This window comes from Trichechus manatus, unplaced genomic scaffold, assembly GCF_000243295.1.
Source record: "Trichechus manatus latirostris isolate Lorelei unplaced genomic scaffold, TriManLat1.0 scaffold00338, whole genome shotgun sequence".
NCBI classification, from domain to species: domain Eukaryota; kingdom Metazoa; phylum Chordata; class Mammalia; order Sirenia; family Trichechidae; genus Trichechus; species Trichechus manatus.
The window spans coordinates 618,369-634,122 of NW_004444274.1; the positions used below are offsets into that span (position 1 = coordinate 618,369).

General features: G+C 49.9%; 2 protein-coding genes across 2 annotated transcripts in view; both read left to right on the forward strand.

Moving 5' to 3' along the window:
• Nucleotides 1-9,178: 9,178 nt before the first annotated feature.
• On the forward strand, nt 9,179-13,181 carry CCNP (cyclin P). Its single transcript, XM_023725626.1, has 7 exons — nt 9,179-9,256; nt 9,306-9,533; nt 11,050-11,139; nt 11,217-11,372; nt 11,907-12,065; nt 12,149-12,294; nt 12,944-13,181. Exons 1-7 carry the CDS (start codon nt 9,179-9,181, stop codon nt 13,107-13,109), a joined length of 1,023 nt encoding a protein of 340 aa, XP_023581394.1. The 3' UTR covers nt 13,110-13,181.
• A 305-nt stretch (nt 13,182-13,486) lies between these two features.
• TTC9B (tetratricopeptide repeat domain 9B) overlaps nt 13,487-15,754 on the forward strand; it is a 4,572-nt gene continuing 2,304 nt past the window's right edge. The window contains exon 1 of the mRNA XM_004390869.1: nt 13,487-13,585. Coding sequence (XP_004390926.1) covers nt 13,487-13,585 — 99 coding nt within the window. The remainder of the gene's footprint in view (nt 13,586-15,754) is intronic.

Consider the following 15,754-nt stretch of genomic DNA (forward strand, 5'->3'; position numbering starts at 1 on the left):
ATTTCCCTCTGAGCACTGCTTTCCCTGTGTCCCATATAGGTTTTGGTATGTTGTGTTTTCATTCTCATTCAATTCTAGGTATTTTTTATTTCTCTCTTGATTTCTTCTACGACCCATTGGTTCTTTTTAGTAGTGTGTTATTTAGCTTTCCCCTTTTTCTTCCTGTGATTGATTTCTAGCTTCATTCCATTATGGTCAGAAAAGATGCTTTGTATGATTTCAGTCATTTTAAATTTATTGAGATTTGCTCTGTGTCCTAAAATATGATTTATTCTGGAAAATGATCCATGTGCATTGGAGAAGAATGTATATTGTGCTGCTGTTGGGTGGAGTGTTCTGTTTATGTCTGTTAGGTCCAACTGGTTAAAAGTGCTGTTCAGAGCTTCTGTTTCTTTATTGATCTTCTTTCTAGTTGTTCTTTCATCATCTAAAATAGTGTATGAAAGTCTCCTACTATTATTGTAGACCTGTCTGTCTCTCCCTTTGATTCCCTTAGAGTTTGCTTGATCAATTTTGGAGCTCTGATGTTAGATGCACAGATATTTATAATTGTGATACCTTCTTGGGAATTGACCCTTTTATCATTATATAGTATCCTTCTTTGTTTCTTATAATAGATTTTGATTTAAAGTTTATTTTGTCGGATAGTGATATTGCCACACCTGCTCTCTTTTGGTTAGTGTTTGCTTAGAATTTTTTTTTTCCCCATCCTTTGACTTTTATCGTATTTATTGCTTTGTATCTAAGGTGTGTCTCTTATAGACAGCATATAGATAGGTCATTTTTTTAATCCATTCTGTCACTCTGTGTGTCTTGATTGGAGTGTTTAATCCATTTACGTTCACTGTCGTTATCAATAGGGGAGAATTTACTTCTTCCATTTTGTTATACTTTGTGAGACTTATGGCTTCTTTGGTCCTCTTTTTTTCCCCAGTGTTGACTTCTTTTTAATCTATAGATTTTGTCTTTCTTTTGTTCATTATTATTTTTTTTGTAGGTCCTGAGCTATTTTGTTTTCCCTCTATTTTATTGTATAATTTTATTATTTATTTTCTTTGTGATTATCATGGGGGATTTACATTTAAAACTGCATCTTACATTTAAAGCTACCTGTTACGTCTTGATACCAGCTTAACTTCCTTAACATATAAAAAGTCTGTCTCTACACCAGTCCCCCCTCTTTTGTTTGGATGTTGTCATCAGTTGCATCTTTGTATCTTGGCTCCCCTGTAACCTAAATTTATTTTACTGTTATATGTATTCAGTTATTATTTTCCATTTTTTCCGCCTATTTTGTCATTGTAAGCATGAAGGATATGCCCACTGTATTTACCAACCGCAAATATCTTGGGTCTAATCTTTATACTGTCAATGCTTCCTTTCAGTGGAATCACCCTTTTTATCTATCACTTCACGTTGCTGTCTGGTGTCTTTTTTATTTTTATTTTTTCCTGCAGGACTCCTTATTTCTTGTAGGACCAGTCTGGTGTTAACAGATTTCCTTAATTTTTGTTTACCTCGGAATGTCCTAATTTTGCCTTTTTTTTTTTTTTAATTGTACTTCAAGTGAAGACTTACAGAACAGTTTTTCATGAAACAGTAGTACACATATTGTTTTATGACATTGGTTAACAACCCCACAACATGTCAACCTTCTCCCTTCTCACTCTTTTTTTTTGGTGAAAATACACATAGCCAAAGATACACCATTTCAAAAATTTCTACATGCACCGTTCAGTGACATCAACTATGCTCTTCCAGTTGTGCTGCTGTTCTCACTTTAGATGAAGGCTTACAGAACAGAATAGTTTCTCATTTAACAGTTAGTACACATGTTGCCCGGTGACAATGGTTAACAACTTGCCTTCATTTTTACATGACAGTTCTGCTAGGTATGTTTTTCTTGGTTGACAGTTCTTTTATTTCAGCACTTAAATACGTTGTGCTGTTGCCTTCTTGCCTGCATGGTTTCTGACGAGAAATCGGCACTTAATCTTATTGAGGCCCCTTGGTATGTGATACTTTTTCCTGTGCTGCTCTCAAAATTCTTTGTTATTGTTTCTCGAGCGTTTGATTATGATATGCGTTGGTGTATTTCTTTTAGGGTTTATCCTGTATGGAGTTCGTTGGACTTCTTGGATATAAAATTTCTCGTCTTTTTTGTGATATCTGGGAAGTTGTCAAACATTCTTTCTGGGCCTTTTTTTCCTTTTTTCTTCTGGAACTCTCATAATGCCTATATTGTTTCTCTTGATGGTGCCCCACATATCCCTTAGGCTTTGTCCATTTTTCTTCATTTTTTCTGTTTGCTTCTCAGACTGATCAGTCTCAATGGCCCTGTCTTCTAATTCGCTGATTGTTTCTTCCACCTCTTCAGTTCTACTTCTGAATCCTTCCATGGCTCGGCACATGGGGCGGGGGGGACAGGGCCCTGGCCACACGGTGCACAGTACTGGTGGGGCAGGGCCCTTCGGTGGGCAGTGCTGGTGGGGTCGCAGTGCAGCTTGTGTGGTACTGGGAGGCGGAGCCCGTAGAAGTGGCACACAGCCATGGGAGGTCTCTGTCCTTCTATGCGGTACACAGTGGGGCCCTTCTACATGGCTCAGTGCCTGGCCCTGTTGGGCAGGGCCCTTCTGCACAGCACACAGCACTGGTGGGGCGGGGCTCTTCCCGTGTGGTGCGCTCGCACTGGGGAGCGAGGCCTGGTGGCTCAGCGCGCAGCGCTGTGGGGATGGGAGTCTTCTGCACTGCGTGTGGCACTGGTGGGGCAGGGCCCTTCTGTGGCGTGCGGTGGTGTGGGGGCAGGGCCCTTTGGCGCCACTCAGCGCACAACTCTGGTGGGGTGAGGCCCTTCTGCGTGGTGCGTGGTGCAGGGTGGCAGGGCCCAGGTGATTCAACCACCCCTGTTGACAGGGATTCAGTTGGTTTCCAGTTTTTTTGCTGCTATCAAGAGTGCTGTAATAAACCTCATTAACAATCCATCTTACTGCACTTGTGTTTTTATTTCTGTAGCCTAGATTCCAGGGTTGCCATATTTTAATACATGTCAGATAGCTTTCCAAAGTGTAGCGATTCACTTTTTTTTTTTTTTTTTAACTTTTAAGTTTGGAAATTTAATTGTAGACTTTCGGAAAAATTTACAAAGATGATTGTAGGGTTGGGGCAGGAAGTATGCAAGATGAGCCTGGAGCATCTTGTAGTGCCTCATGGTAAGGAAGTGCTTAAAAACCCTGCAGTGATGGGGGTGTGTCAAAGGGACCCAGGAGCCAACTCGAAGAGCACCCAATGGCCAAAGCTGCAACAATTTGAGCAACAAAATGAAGACTGTATTGGATTATAACCCAAAGTATAAATAAGTATCTTAGCCTGTACTGATACAAATATGTGATTGAAAAAATAAATGGGAGAGAATACACAGCTGTGCAGAATCCCCAGTAATGTAGGTACTCTGCCCTCAAGGGGGAGTCGTCTACCCCCAGGCCTGAAGTATGGGCTGTGCATAGTGACGTCCTTCCAAAGAGTGCAGAATGGAAAGAGAAGGGGGTCAAGGGGGTAACTTTTCAGTGGAGAAACCTACAAACAGTACCTCGGCCACGTGATCAAGGTCATCATCAACTCATCAGTCGTGTGGATAGTACGACCGTGTGATGGGAATGGCACTTTACCTCAGAAATCCATAACTCCAGTCTAACCATGAGGAAGTCACCAGACAAATCTCAATTGAAGGACATTCCACAAACTACCTGACGACTGCTCACAACTGTCAGCGTCATCAGAAGCAAGGCAAGTCTGAGAAACTGTCAGAGGTGACATGATGACTAAATGTAATGTATCCTGGACCGGATCCTGGAACAGTAAAAGGACAGTAGGTAAAAAGCAAGGAAATCCGAATAAAGTATGGACTGTAGTCAAGTGTGTATCAGTACTGGTTCATTAATTGTGACAAATGTGCCATGCTGATATAAAGCAAAACTTGCTTTTGTGTCAATTCCAACTTACAGCGATCCTGTAGAACAGAACAGAACTGCCCCGTAGGGTTTGCAAGGAGCAGCTGCTGGTGGATTCAAACTGCTCACCTTTTGCTTAGCAGCCGAGCTCTTAACTACTGTGCCACCAGGGCTCCATGCTGATACAGGATGTTAATAATAGGGGAACTGGGTGCAGGGTGTATGGGAACTCTACTGTCTTTGCAAGTTTTCTGTAAATATTCTAAAAGAAAAAAGTTACTTAAAGAAAAAGTACAAAGAATTCTGATACAGCTTTCACCCACATGTCCTGTAACATTTTACCATTTTCTTGTATTTATCTATGCACATGTATGTACACACACACACATTTTTTTTCCCTGAACCATTTGAGAATGTTAGAGACATAAGGCACCTCTGTCCTAAAAACAAGAACGTCTTCTTAAATGCAGTCCAGTTGTGAAAGTCAGGAAATTAACACAAACAATGCTCTTTAACACTTTATTCGAGTTAGAGCAGTGGTCCCACCGTATCGTCCCACCCCCATTTTTCTTCCCTGTGTCATGACCCAGCCCTGACGCTCGCATTGCGTGCATGACAAATATTTTGTAGAAGATTCCTCGGCCTGGGTTGGTTGCCTGATGCTTGCTCACGACGCAGGCCAAGTGGTGTATTTCTGGCAGTAATTCCCAGAAATGGCGTGCCCTCAGTGTCTTCTCTCAAGAGGCCCATGATGAGGATTTGTCACGTTGTTTAAGTAGCTGTCAGGATTCCCCACAGTAAAGTGACTAGTTTCCCCTTTATAGTTGGTAAGTAGCTTGTAGGGTTACTGTGAGACTGTAAATACAGGTAGTCCCTGGCTTACAGCGGGGTCCTGTTCAAATACATGGTTCTGATGTAAGTGGAATACCTCTTTTTTTTTTTTTTAAGCTTTCACTGTTACTGCCTTTTATTATCAGTATATTTATAAATCCGATTTTTGTCTTTGGGAATTGGAAACATCACATATAAACTTAGATGTATTTTAACATTGTATGTAGTACATACTAATGATAAGATGTACAAAAAAAAAAAAAAAAGAAAAAACCCAAAAAACAAATGGTCCTGTGTTCTGTCCTAACTTAAATATGTCATAAGTCAGGGACTACCTGTATTGTTTTTCATCAAACATTCACCCACTAGTTGTAACATATATTGATATCGCCTGCCTGAAACAGTTATTACAATGGCGATTGCCAAATACAATTTTCTAATTACTCCTCCTACGTTTATTAGAGAGTAGTGGTGGTTCAGGAAGGAGCCCTGGTGGCACCGTGGTTAAGTGCTTGGCTGCTAACCAAAAGGTTGGCAGCTCAAACGCACCAGCCACTCCCTGGGAGAAATTTGTGGCAATCTGTTTCCGTGAAGATTTAGTCTTGGAAGCGCGATGGGGGAATTCTACCCTTCTGTATGGTCGCTGTGAGTCAGAAACGACAGTAATGGGTTAGTGGGTAGTTCAGTGGTATAATTCTTGCTTTCCATGTGGGAGACGGAGGGTTGATTCCCGGTCAATGTCCTTCATGTGCAGCCACCACTTGTCATTGGAGGCTTGCATGTTGCTACAACGCTGAAGAGGTTTCAGCGAAGCTTCCAGACTAAGATGGACTAGGAAGGAAGGCCTAGTGATCTACTTCTGAAAACCAGTCAGTGAAAACCTTATGGATCACAACGGTCCAATCCGAAACAGATTGTGGGCATGGCACAGGACTGGGTAGCATTTTGTGCCATTGTGCGTGGGCTTGCTATGAATTGCGAGGCTGACTTGATGGCAGTTAGCAAAAATCTACACTTCTTAGTTCACATTCTAAGGTAAGAAGAGTTCCCCCTACCCCTACATCAGAATGGGCTTGTATTCTAATTTTATCCAGTGGTTTATAATTTGTTACTATATTTTGGTGTTCAAATTGTCCTAGATTTGGCTAGTGACTTCTGTGTCCATTTGACCTTTCCTATGATTGGAACACTTGCTTTCTGCCACAAAAATATGTTCCAGATTAATCTTTTGCTTTCCCTGTGCCATCCCTGGAATCAGCCATTTCTCCATGTATTTCTTAGCCCTGATTCCTTTGGATGAAAAATGGTATGTAGAAGCCAAGGTCTGGGCACTAGACTAGGTATGTTCATTACTGTTAGGGTGTCACTGCCCCTAGGCCCTCTCAGCGGATTGGGCTAGGAAATGCATGTATGCCTGGAATACTCTTCCCCTAGAGAAGAATGGCTCCTTCTCTCAATGTCACCTCCCCACGGAGGACTTTATTTCTCTATGTTAACGATCCTGTGTTCACACAATTTTATTTCCAATTCCACTGCAACACCACAAGGTTCGTTCTAACCTCCTCTTTCCATATTTTTACATCCATTCTCTGACAGTGTGAAACCTGACTCCTGTTACACAATGTATGTGCTTATTTGCCCAATCCTAGAATACAGCTAAAGCAGTTGCAAAATTGCTCACCTATCCCACTGCAAAAATAAGTAAAACAACCCTACTAACAAGAGTTCAGTGTTTGTGTATGGTTCTTCTTGTCCTTAGTTGAGGGTGTAAGGTCAAAATACTATGCTCCAAAATGACTTGGGTCAGTTTCCCACCTCCCCCGCTCCACCACGTGGTTCTGTTACACATGTGAAAACCATGCTCATTTGCTTCATAATTCACATCATGAAATTTAAAACTTTTTCCTATGGCGGTGTTCCAGCCCTCACAAAAGTCAAACAGTTTAATGAACTTCCACATACCTATCACCTAGCTTCAAATGGACTTTTCTGTGATCCATATTCCACGTGGGGTCCCATGAAGCGAGTCTGTATATGCAGAAGTTTGACGACCCCTGAGATGCCTGCAGGTACCCAGGACTCCCTCTCTCCCCCCACACACCGTCAAGAGAAGGAAACCAAGGGAGGGCAGGTGGAGGGAGGTTCAGGGGGGGATTTGCCCAAAGCTGGGCTGTGACTCAGTCCTTCCCTTTGGCCTTCTGAGTGGCTTAAGGAAGAGCAGGTGCAGGCCCTTTACTCAGTCATTCAATAAATGCTGATGCCTGCTCTGCACCAGCCATGGGGATTCAAGGATGAATCAGACTAGACCTAGCCCAGGGTCGTGCCCCTTGTTTGTCTGAGGGTGCAGTACCAAATAACCCTGCTCTCCATCAACAAAGATGCTGAGCACCCGCTATGAGTCCCAGGTGGATGCTGAGGTCACGGCCACAAACAAGATGGACCAGACAAAGCCCTGCTCTTGGGAGGGGACATAATCTATCAAATATGCAGAGAATTAAAAGAGGATGATTTGATGGTGACTGGGTGGCTACTGGAGCCCTTGTGGCTCAGTGGTTAGAGCTACGGCTGCTAACCAAACAGTCGGCAGTTTGAGTCCACCCGCTGCTCCTTGGAAACCCTATGGGGCAGTTCTACTCTGTCCTATAGGGTCGCTATGAGTTAGAATCGACGGCAACGGGTTTGGTTTTTGGTTTGCGGTGGCTACTAAGGGGCTCTGGCGGCACAATGGTTAAAGCGCTTGGCCGTTAACCAAAAGGTTGGTGGTTCGAATCCACTAGCTGCTCCACCAGAGAAAGATGTGGCAGTTTGCTTCCGTAAAGATTTACAGCCTTGAAAACCCTATTGGGGGTAGTTCTGCTCTGCCCTGTAGGGTCACTGTAAGTCAGAATCGACTCAACGGCAGTGGGTTTGGTTTTAGTTTGGATGGCTGCATGAGATAGGACGTCAAAGAAGTCCTCTACGGGGAGGTGACATTTGAGCAGAGACCTGAGAGAAAAAGAGTAAATCATTTTTCTCTGGGAGATGAGCATTCCAGGCAGAGGGAACAGCCAGTGCAAAAGCCCTGAGGTCAATGTGCGGTGTGGATGAGGAGGAGACAGGAGGCCAGTGTGGCTGTAGAGAAGTGACTGAGGGGCAGAGGCATCGGAGATGAGCTCAGAGAGGTGTGGGGGTGGGGGTGGGGGAGGAGATGGAGGTCCTCCTGGGATACTGTGAGGACTTTGGCCTTTACCTTGAGGGAGATGGAGCCACCATAGAGTTCTGAACAGAGGCAAGATGTGATTAGACTTAGATGTTCACAGACCCTCGCTGCTGTGTGTGGATGGGAACAGGGAAGGAGTCGGCTGCACTAGTCCAGACCCACCGATGGCGACGTGGCCCGATCAGCCTCTCAGCTCTAGACCATGGACTTGGGAAAGGCAGGAGCCACACGGACATTACTCACCTGGAATACCCACTGCACAGAACACACCAAGACAAAACAAAAAAACAAACTTGTTGCCGTGGAGTCGATTCTGACTCATAGCGACCCTATAGGACAGGGTAAAACTGCCCCATAGGCTTTCCAAGGCTGTAATCTTCACGGAAGCAGACGGCCACGGCTTTCTCCCTCAGAGCGGCTGGTGGGTTCCAACCGCCGACCTTTTAGTTAGCAGCCCAGAGCTTAACCACTGCGCCACCAGGGCTCCTTTGCACAGAATACACACATACCCCTTAACCCCAGGCCGCCGGTCCACGGGGCTCGTGCCCCGGCCCGCTCACCATGACTTCGGCGAAGATGTCCCCAGCGTACTCGCGTTCTCCCTCCAGCCCCAGCGCGCCCAGCGCCTCCTCCAGCCCAGGCGGCGCCCACGGCCCCGGGGCCCTCGCCGGGCGTCCTGGGGACAGACGCGTGCCGGCAGGGACGCCGTCGGGGAGGGGGGCGCTCGGAGGCTCTGGATCGAGGGAGGCAGCCGGACACACACATACACACACCCACAGACAACCAAACCCATTGCCGTGGAGTCGGTTCCAACTCAGCGGCTGCTGGATTCCAATTGCCGACCTTTTGGTTAGCAGCCAAACCCTCTTCCTGAAATCTTTGCTAAGTGATTTCTAGTTCCCATGTCTTGAGCTTCTACTGTATCAGGCCCTGTGCTGGACACTTAACAAACTTAACCTCATAAAATCTTCACAACAACCCTGTCGGCTGAGTTTTGAAATAATCCCTAATTTAAAGGCGGAAACTGAGGCGCAGCGAGGCTGTTTCTGGTCCGGAGTCGCACGGCTAGGATTTGACTTTAGCTGTCCGATCTTATAGGGCTGGAGGGAGCAGAGCCAGCCAATCAGGACATGGAAGGCGGAGCCTGTTTATCAATCACCTTTGCATATACACCTGCCCAGGTGAGGCTTGCTCAGCGCGCATGCGTCCAGGCACGTTTAAAACGCCCGTCGTGGGCCCCTCCCTCCAGCTGGAAGAAGTCGGCGACTGGAGGATGCTGGTGAGAAGCGGGAGCCAGGGCCCCACCTCCGGCTGCGGTCTCTCTCCAGACGCTGACCCCAGGCCCCTCTCCCCCGCAGAGTCCGGCTGCCTCCCTCGATCCAGAGCCTCCGAGCGCCCCCCTCCCCGACGGCGTCCCTGCCGGCACGCGTCTGTCCCCAGGACGCCCGGCGAGGGCCCCGGGGCCGTGGGCGCCGCCTGGGCTGGAGGAGGCGCTGGGCGCGCTGGGGCTGGAGGGAGAACGCGAATACGCTGGGGACATCTTCGCCGAAGTCATGGTGAGCGGGCCGGGGCACGAGCCCCGTGGACCGGCGGCCTGGGGTTAAGGGGTAGGGTTAGAGGAGGCGAAGCTGGCCCACGCACCCGGTGAACCTGTCCGGACTCCCACCTCGCCAGCCTCCTCTCTCACCTCTACCCGCTGGCTTTCCTGCTTCCCCGGCCTTCTTGGCTTGTTCTTGCAGTTCGCAGCGCTCCAAAGCCCTTTCCCCCTCGGCGCCCCTCACGACGCTCACGCTTCCCTGGCCTCCTTGGATGCTTCGTAGCCTCTCACGTGTGTCCCTTACATTTATTCATCTGACAAGCTGAGATTCATTAAACAAATATTTTTGAGCACTGTTCTAGGGACCAGAGATACTGTGATGAGCCAGCCTGTCCTCACTAGGGAGATAAACAAGCAAATACGAGATAATTTCAGAGGGGCCACAAAGACCAAAAACAGGCCATGGGGTCGTCAGACCTGTATGAGAAATGTCATATTGGAAGAAAGACTGAAGGGATGAATTCGTTGACTGAGCATCTTGTGGGTGCCTCTTCTAGGCTGGGTCTCTATTAGGAGCTGAGATACAGCTGTGAGCTGCACTGAAGTCCCTGCCCTGTGGTATTAGCAACCGTAGGGGGTAAGAAGGCAAAACACAGAGAAACACTAGATACCTTCAGAAATAATGAGACAGTAATAAGGTGGAGGGAGGAGTACAGAAAAAGGAAACGTATAGCTGAGACTTGAATGACCGAGAAGGAGCCAGCAATGCAAGGAGCTGGGGAAAGACCATTTCAGGAGAAGTAAGTGCAAAGGCCCTGGGGTAAGGATGAGTTTGGCATGGTCTAGCAGCCAGAAGGCTGTTATGGCTGGAGTGTGGGTTATGATCGGGGAGAGGGAGGAGGTGATGTTGGAGTGGGGGCAGAGCCTGGAAGTGTCTGAAAGAAATTAGGATATTATCCTGAGGGTACTGGGAGCCAAGGAGGATTAAAAAAAAACTTTTTATTGTTGTTGTATGGGTTGCTATGAGTTACAATCAACTCTTTGGCAACTAACAAGAAGTGTGTGTGTGTGTGCCTACACACACACACACACACACACACACACACATACATACATACATAGACATACCATCACCGCTGTTTCCAAATTTTCATGGAAGGCTTTTTTTTTTTTTTAAGCTAGGAAGTTCCTTGGTCAGATTTGAACTTTAGAAAGTCCCTCTCAGAGCACTGAGAAGCGTTGGTGTGTCGAGGGTTGGTGGCCAAGGCTGATGTCTGGGAATCCAAGGGGAGACGCTCAGGAAGCCAGTGACCGTAAAGGCTACAGATTGGAGAGGTCGGTAGGGAGCGTCCAGGGCAAAGCCCTGGCTTCTGGACCGGGACAGGGAAAGAGGAGCAGATTTGAAGGCCAGTTTGTGCGCGGCACCCGTGCGATGTCTAACTGGAGTCCAGGAGGCCGCTGCACCCAGGACTGGAGCTCAGGAGAGAGACCGAGGTACAGGTGTGGAGAGTAAGGCCGGTCCTGCCCAACCCCAGGTGTGCCGCGCGCTGCCCGGGAGGGCCCTGCCGCGCACCGTGACCCCGGAGATGCGCGCGCTAGTGGTGGACTGGCTGGTCCAGGTGCACGTACGTAATGGGGAGGGGGTGGGCCCGGGCCCGCTTCGCGGTCTGGGACCCCGGTAGTCACCCATGTCCTTCCCCAGGAGTACCTGGGTTTGGCTGGGGACACGCTGTACTTGGCCGTGCATCTGCTCGATTCCTACTTGCGTTCGGGCCGCGTGCGCCTACACCGCCTGCAGCTCCTGGGCGTGGCCTGCCTGTTCGTGGCTTGCAAAGTGGAAGAGTGCGTGCTTCCGGAGGTACTTCCGGGGCGGGGCGCTTACTGTGTGCCAAGCACTTTGCCGAACGCTTCACCTAATCTTGGAATCCTAACATATGTGTATGAGGTTGGGACTGCCAATGTGTCCGTTTAACAGAGGAGGAGACTGAGGCCCAGAGAGGGGCCCAAAGTCAAGGAGTTGGGACTTGAACTCAAGTCTTGAAAAGTTATAGTCCATCTTGAGTACTTGGAGTTAACACGCGTGAACGCAGTGACTTATCAGAACTGCCTGGGGAAGTAGGGAGTAGTATCTCCATTTTACGAATGGGGAAACTGAGGCTCAAAGAGCTTAAGTGAACAGCCCCAAGTCACACAGTGAATAAATGAACTCAAACCCAGGTCTTACTGACTCAAGCTAGTGTTCTCCACGACGTCCAGAAACAAAAATCAATGGCCTTTTTACAGACCAGGAAATTGAGGTCCAGATAGGGGACTGAACCGATCCTAGGCCCTCCAGGGCAGGGAGGGGAGAGTTGGGGTCCCGTGTCCCTCTCTTCCCCCGCCCCCTCTGCAGCCCGCCTCCCTCTGCCTCCTGGGTGCTGGCTCCTTCTCGCGGGCCGAACTGCTACGCGCAGAGCGCCGCATCCTGAGCCGCTTGGATTTCCGGTTGCACCACCCGGGCCCGCTGCTGTGCCTCGGATTGCTCTCTGCGCTGGCCCGGAGCAGCCCCCAGGTGTGGGGCGGGCGGGGCTTGCAGGGAGGGGCGGGGCTTGCAGGGAGGGGCGGGGCCAGACGTTTCCACCCTGGCTCCCGCAGGTGATGCTGCTCGCCACCTACTTCCTGGAGCTGTCCCTGCTGGAGGCCGAGGCTGCGGAATGGGAGCCAGGTCGCCGCGCAGCTGCCGCGCTGAGCCTGGCGCACCGCGTGCTCCACCAGACTGGGCCAGAGCCGGCGCTTTACAGGTACGGCCGCGGGGGAGGGGCCGGGGGCTGGCTGTGGTGAGGTCTCTGCGGCTTCGGCGAAATCCCTTCCTGGTCTCTCTTTTCAGAGAGTGAGAGACAATTGGGGGGCGGGAGAACTAGACTTGATTCTCCTGGGTGTGGGAGAAAATGGGATGTCTGCCCAGCCTGGGGATCCCATGCCTTTTTTCTCTGGGGTGTCAGAGAATGGGGTTTGTCCAGATATGGGGACACTTTCCCAGACCTGGAAGATGCCCTAGTGTTCCAGGCTTGAGAATGAGGGGTCTACCAGGTCTTGAGTCCCCCAGCTCCACAGCTGGCCGTGGATAGGGTGGCCCTTTAGCTACTGCAACGCCCCGCCCCCCCCGGCCACCTGCCCGTTAACCAGGCTGCTGGTGGCAGGGTGAATCGTCATTTCTCCTAGCCCTTGCTCCCATACAGCTGTGTGTCTGCCCGTCCTCGGGCCCCCCTCCCCTCCCCTAGGTCCTGGCTTCCCCTAGCAGCGCTCCTCCGCGGTGCCCCTGCCCCCCACCTCCGTCACTCTCTAGTTGAGGATGGTCTGCCTGTCCGACCTTTAGAGCCCCTGAGCCACCCCTAGGGTCCAAGTCGGGGACCCAAGTCTCAGCTTCGATCCTCCATCTCCCTGCCGCAGCCCCGCGGAGCTGGCCCCCCTGGAGCCGTGCATGGCCCGCGCCGCGCTCCGGGGCCCCGCGCCGGGCCGCGCCGCTGTCTTCCTCAAGTACGCGCGACCCCAGCGTGAGGGCACCAGCCTCGCCGCCGCCCGCCTGCTCCGCAGCCCCCAACCCGCGCCTCCCTGAGTCGGGGAAACCCCGTCAAAAAAAGACCTCTCAGTATGTGTCGGTCTACCACTTCATTAAAGAGTTTCTTTTAGTCCCAGCGCTCTCTATCTTCATTGGTCGAATGCCCGCCCCTCTTTCGCGTTTGATTGGTCGCTTCCTGGGACTCCCATCCCTCTGCATGTTTTCACCAAATCCATTTAATGGCAGCTGGGAGATGAGATTCGAGTTCTAAACCTCTCCGCCAGGGGGCGCTGGCGGACTTCCTCAAGGCGCCGCTCCGCGGGATAAAACGCGGATCACAAACTGAAATGCGTACCTACGGGAGAGGCTGCAAGAAAAATCACAATCCAAGCTGAACAACCCTGGCCCTTACGTTTGGGAAGAAACGGGGAGGGATGGGGACTGTGGGGGAGCTGCGGATGCCCGTCCCAGGCATGCGGAATGCTGCCACGATGTTGTCAGGTTTTCAGATTTTTATTCAAGTGAAGCTGAAAGTCTGGAATTCCATTGAAATCTCTGCTTTTATAAGTTGGCAACTAATTCAACATTTTCTGATGGTTGCACAAGCCCAACACATCACGTGTGCTGGTATATGCTTTTCACCAGCTTGTGATGTGAATAACTGGGATGTGATTTCTTAACCTCTGAAGTGCCTCCGTTTCAAAGGCGATGGTGTGTTGAGGATGTGAGTTCGTATGGATGTGAAGCGTTTAGGACGGCGCCTGACACATAGCAGGTGTCATCAAAGTGCTAGCATTGCATCCTACCAGGACTGTGAGTTAGGTACAGCTGTCCCATTTGCTACTGTGCCCCTAGCCCCTGGCCATTTACCAGGTGCACAGGAAATATTTGTTATATATCAATGGCTATGTACTTTAAAAAAGTAAGTTTTTGAACTTACGGTAAGTATATAGGTAACATTTACTATTTCAATGATCTTCACATATCAATCTCTACTCTTTTCATTAAACACACACACACACACACACACACACACAGACATACACCTGAGGGGCAGAAAGGTGACAAGGCTGCTCTGGACCTCAAGCTGAGGAATATGAGACTCTTAAGGAAGCCTGGGTTTGGAGATGCAGAGAGGAGGAGGTTTCTGCCCCTGAGGTGTTCAAGGTTGCAGGACCAAGGATGGGGAAGAGACTCAGCAAAAGGATTTCATAGCAAACTACAAGGACAGATTGAGGTAGATGCTGCTCCTGGGATGGGAGGTGCTGAGTTCAGGTTTGGGCCTGTTGGGTGGGACCTGGGACCTGTCGGATCTCTATCTTCATTGGTGGAATTGGCCTGCTAGGTAAGGACCTCCTGTGCTTCATCTATTCATTGCTCTAGCAATTATGTGTGAGTGCCAACTCAGAGCCAGGCAATTGTGATCACGCCACTCACAATCTAATGGAAGAGAAGAAATGCCAATTGTTATTTGCCCATTCCTGTACCAGCCCATGTTTAAGTGCTTTACTTGCATAATATAGTTTAGTCCCTCGCTTGCTTGTTCTCCCCATGATACACAGAAGGACGTCAAGGTGGAGGAGGATCAAGGAGCTTGGTCAAGGCCCCACAGCTATGGAAGCGGCTAAGGTGGCTTGAAGGGCAATGCCCTCATTCACCCTCAGTTTTTCTTTCGAAAGCCTCCCACATGTTCTCTTCCTTGTGCACTGTTATTGTACAGCTCACTCTGGGTTGCCACTGACTGGTGACTTGTCCAGACGGTGAGTTCTCTGAGGGGAAGAAGATCTTTCTTTTACACAGAGTTATCCCCTGGGCCAGGCCGACTTCACTCACCACCTCAGCCTAGGGCAGGCGCCTCTCACAGCCTGTGGCGCTTTTCCCACCCTGGCCCCAAACCCTTTGCCTGTGCTTCCCCCATCCCGGCCCGGATCCCTCTGCTTATGCTTCCCTTGACCACTCTGGGACGTCACTGTCTGGGGACTGGTCTGCCTCCCCCGATGGACTGGGAGCCCAGGGGGGGCAGGGTAGAGGTTCTCAGTCTCTGTGCTGTGCCAGCATCACTCAGCACGGGGCAGGCCACAGAAAAGGCATCAGACAATATTTGTTGCATAAATAAATGAATGATCTCTAAAGTTGATATTGCCCCATGGTACAGACGAGGATACAGCGTTCCAGACAACTTTGGGTGATTTGTCCAAGTCACACAACTAGTGAGAAAATATTCAGGGATTTGAATTCGGGCAGCTTAAGTCCATATCCTGTGTTCTTATCCAACATGCCAAATGGTTAGTGGGCTGAAACCAGCTTCTCACAAGGCTGATAGCTTCCTGCTCCTCTCCCCAGACTTGTCCTATCTTTCTAGAAAGCCTCGGGTTTGGGGGAGGCGAGCGGGCAGGAGGGTGGGGAGGATGAAGGGCTGGGAAGAGGGAGAGGCCGGCTGCAGAACTAGGACCGGGGCTGATTTGCAGGCGAGAGTGGGGACGTCTTGAGGGGTTTCCCCTAGGGGGCAGACAGAGTCGGCTGCCGGAGGTGCGGGGGCGGAGGAAGGGTGGGGACCGGCCCCGCGGGGGGCGATGCGGTAGCTGCAGCGGCCGCAGGAGTTTCCCACAATGCAGCGCGGCGCGCTGTCCCCGGTGCTGATGCTCAGCGCTGCCCCGGAGCCTCCGCCGCGCCCACCTCCCGCGCTCTCGCCGCCGGGCCCG

Coding starts and splice junctions, on each gene's coding strand:
- CCNP (XM_023725626.1), top strand. CDS start 9,179: ATGCGTCCAGGCACGTTTAAAACGCCCGTCGTGGGCCCCTCCCTCCAG. Junction 11,140..11,216: donor ACTGGCTGGTCCAGGTGCAC/GTACGTAATGGG, acceptor GTCCTTCCCCAG/GAGTACCTGGGTTTGGCTGG. Junction 12,066..12,148: donor TGGCCCGGAGCAGCCCCCAG/GTGTGGGGCGGG, acceptor TGGCTCCCGCAG/GTGATGCTGCTCGCCACCTA.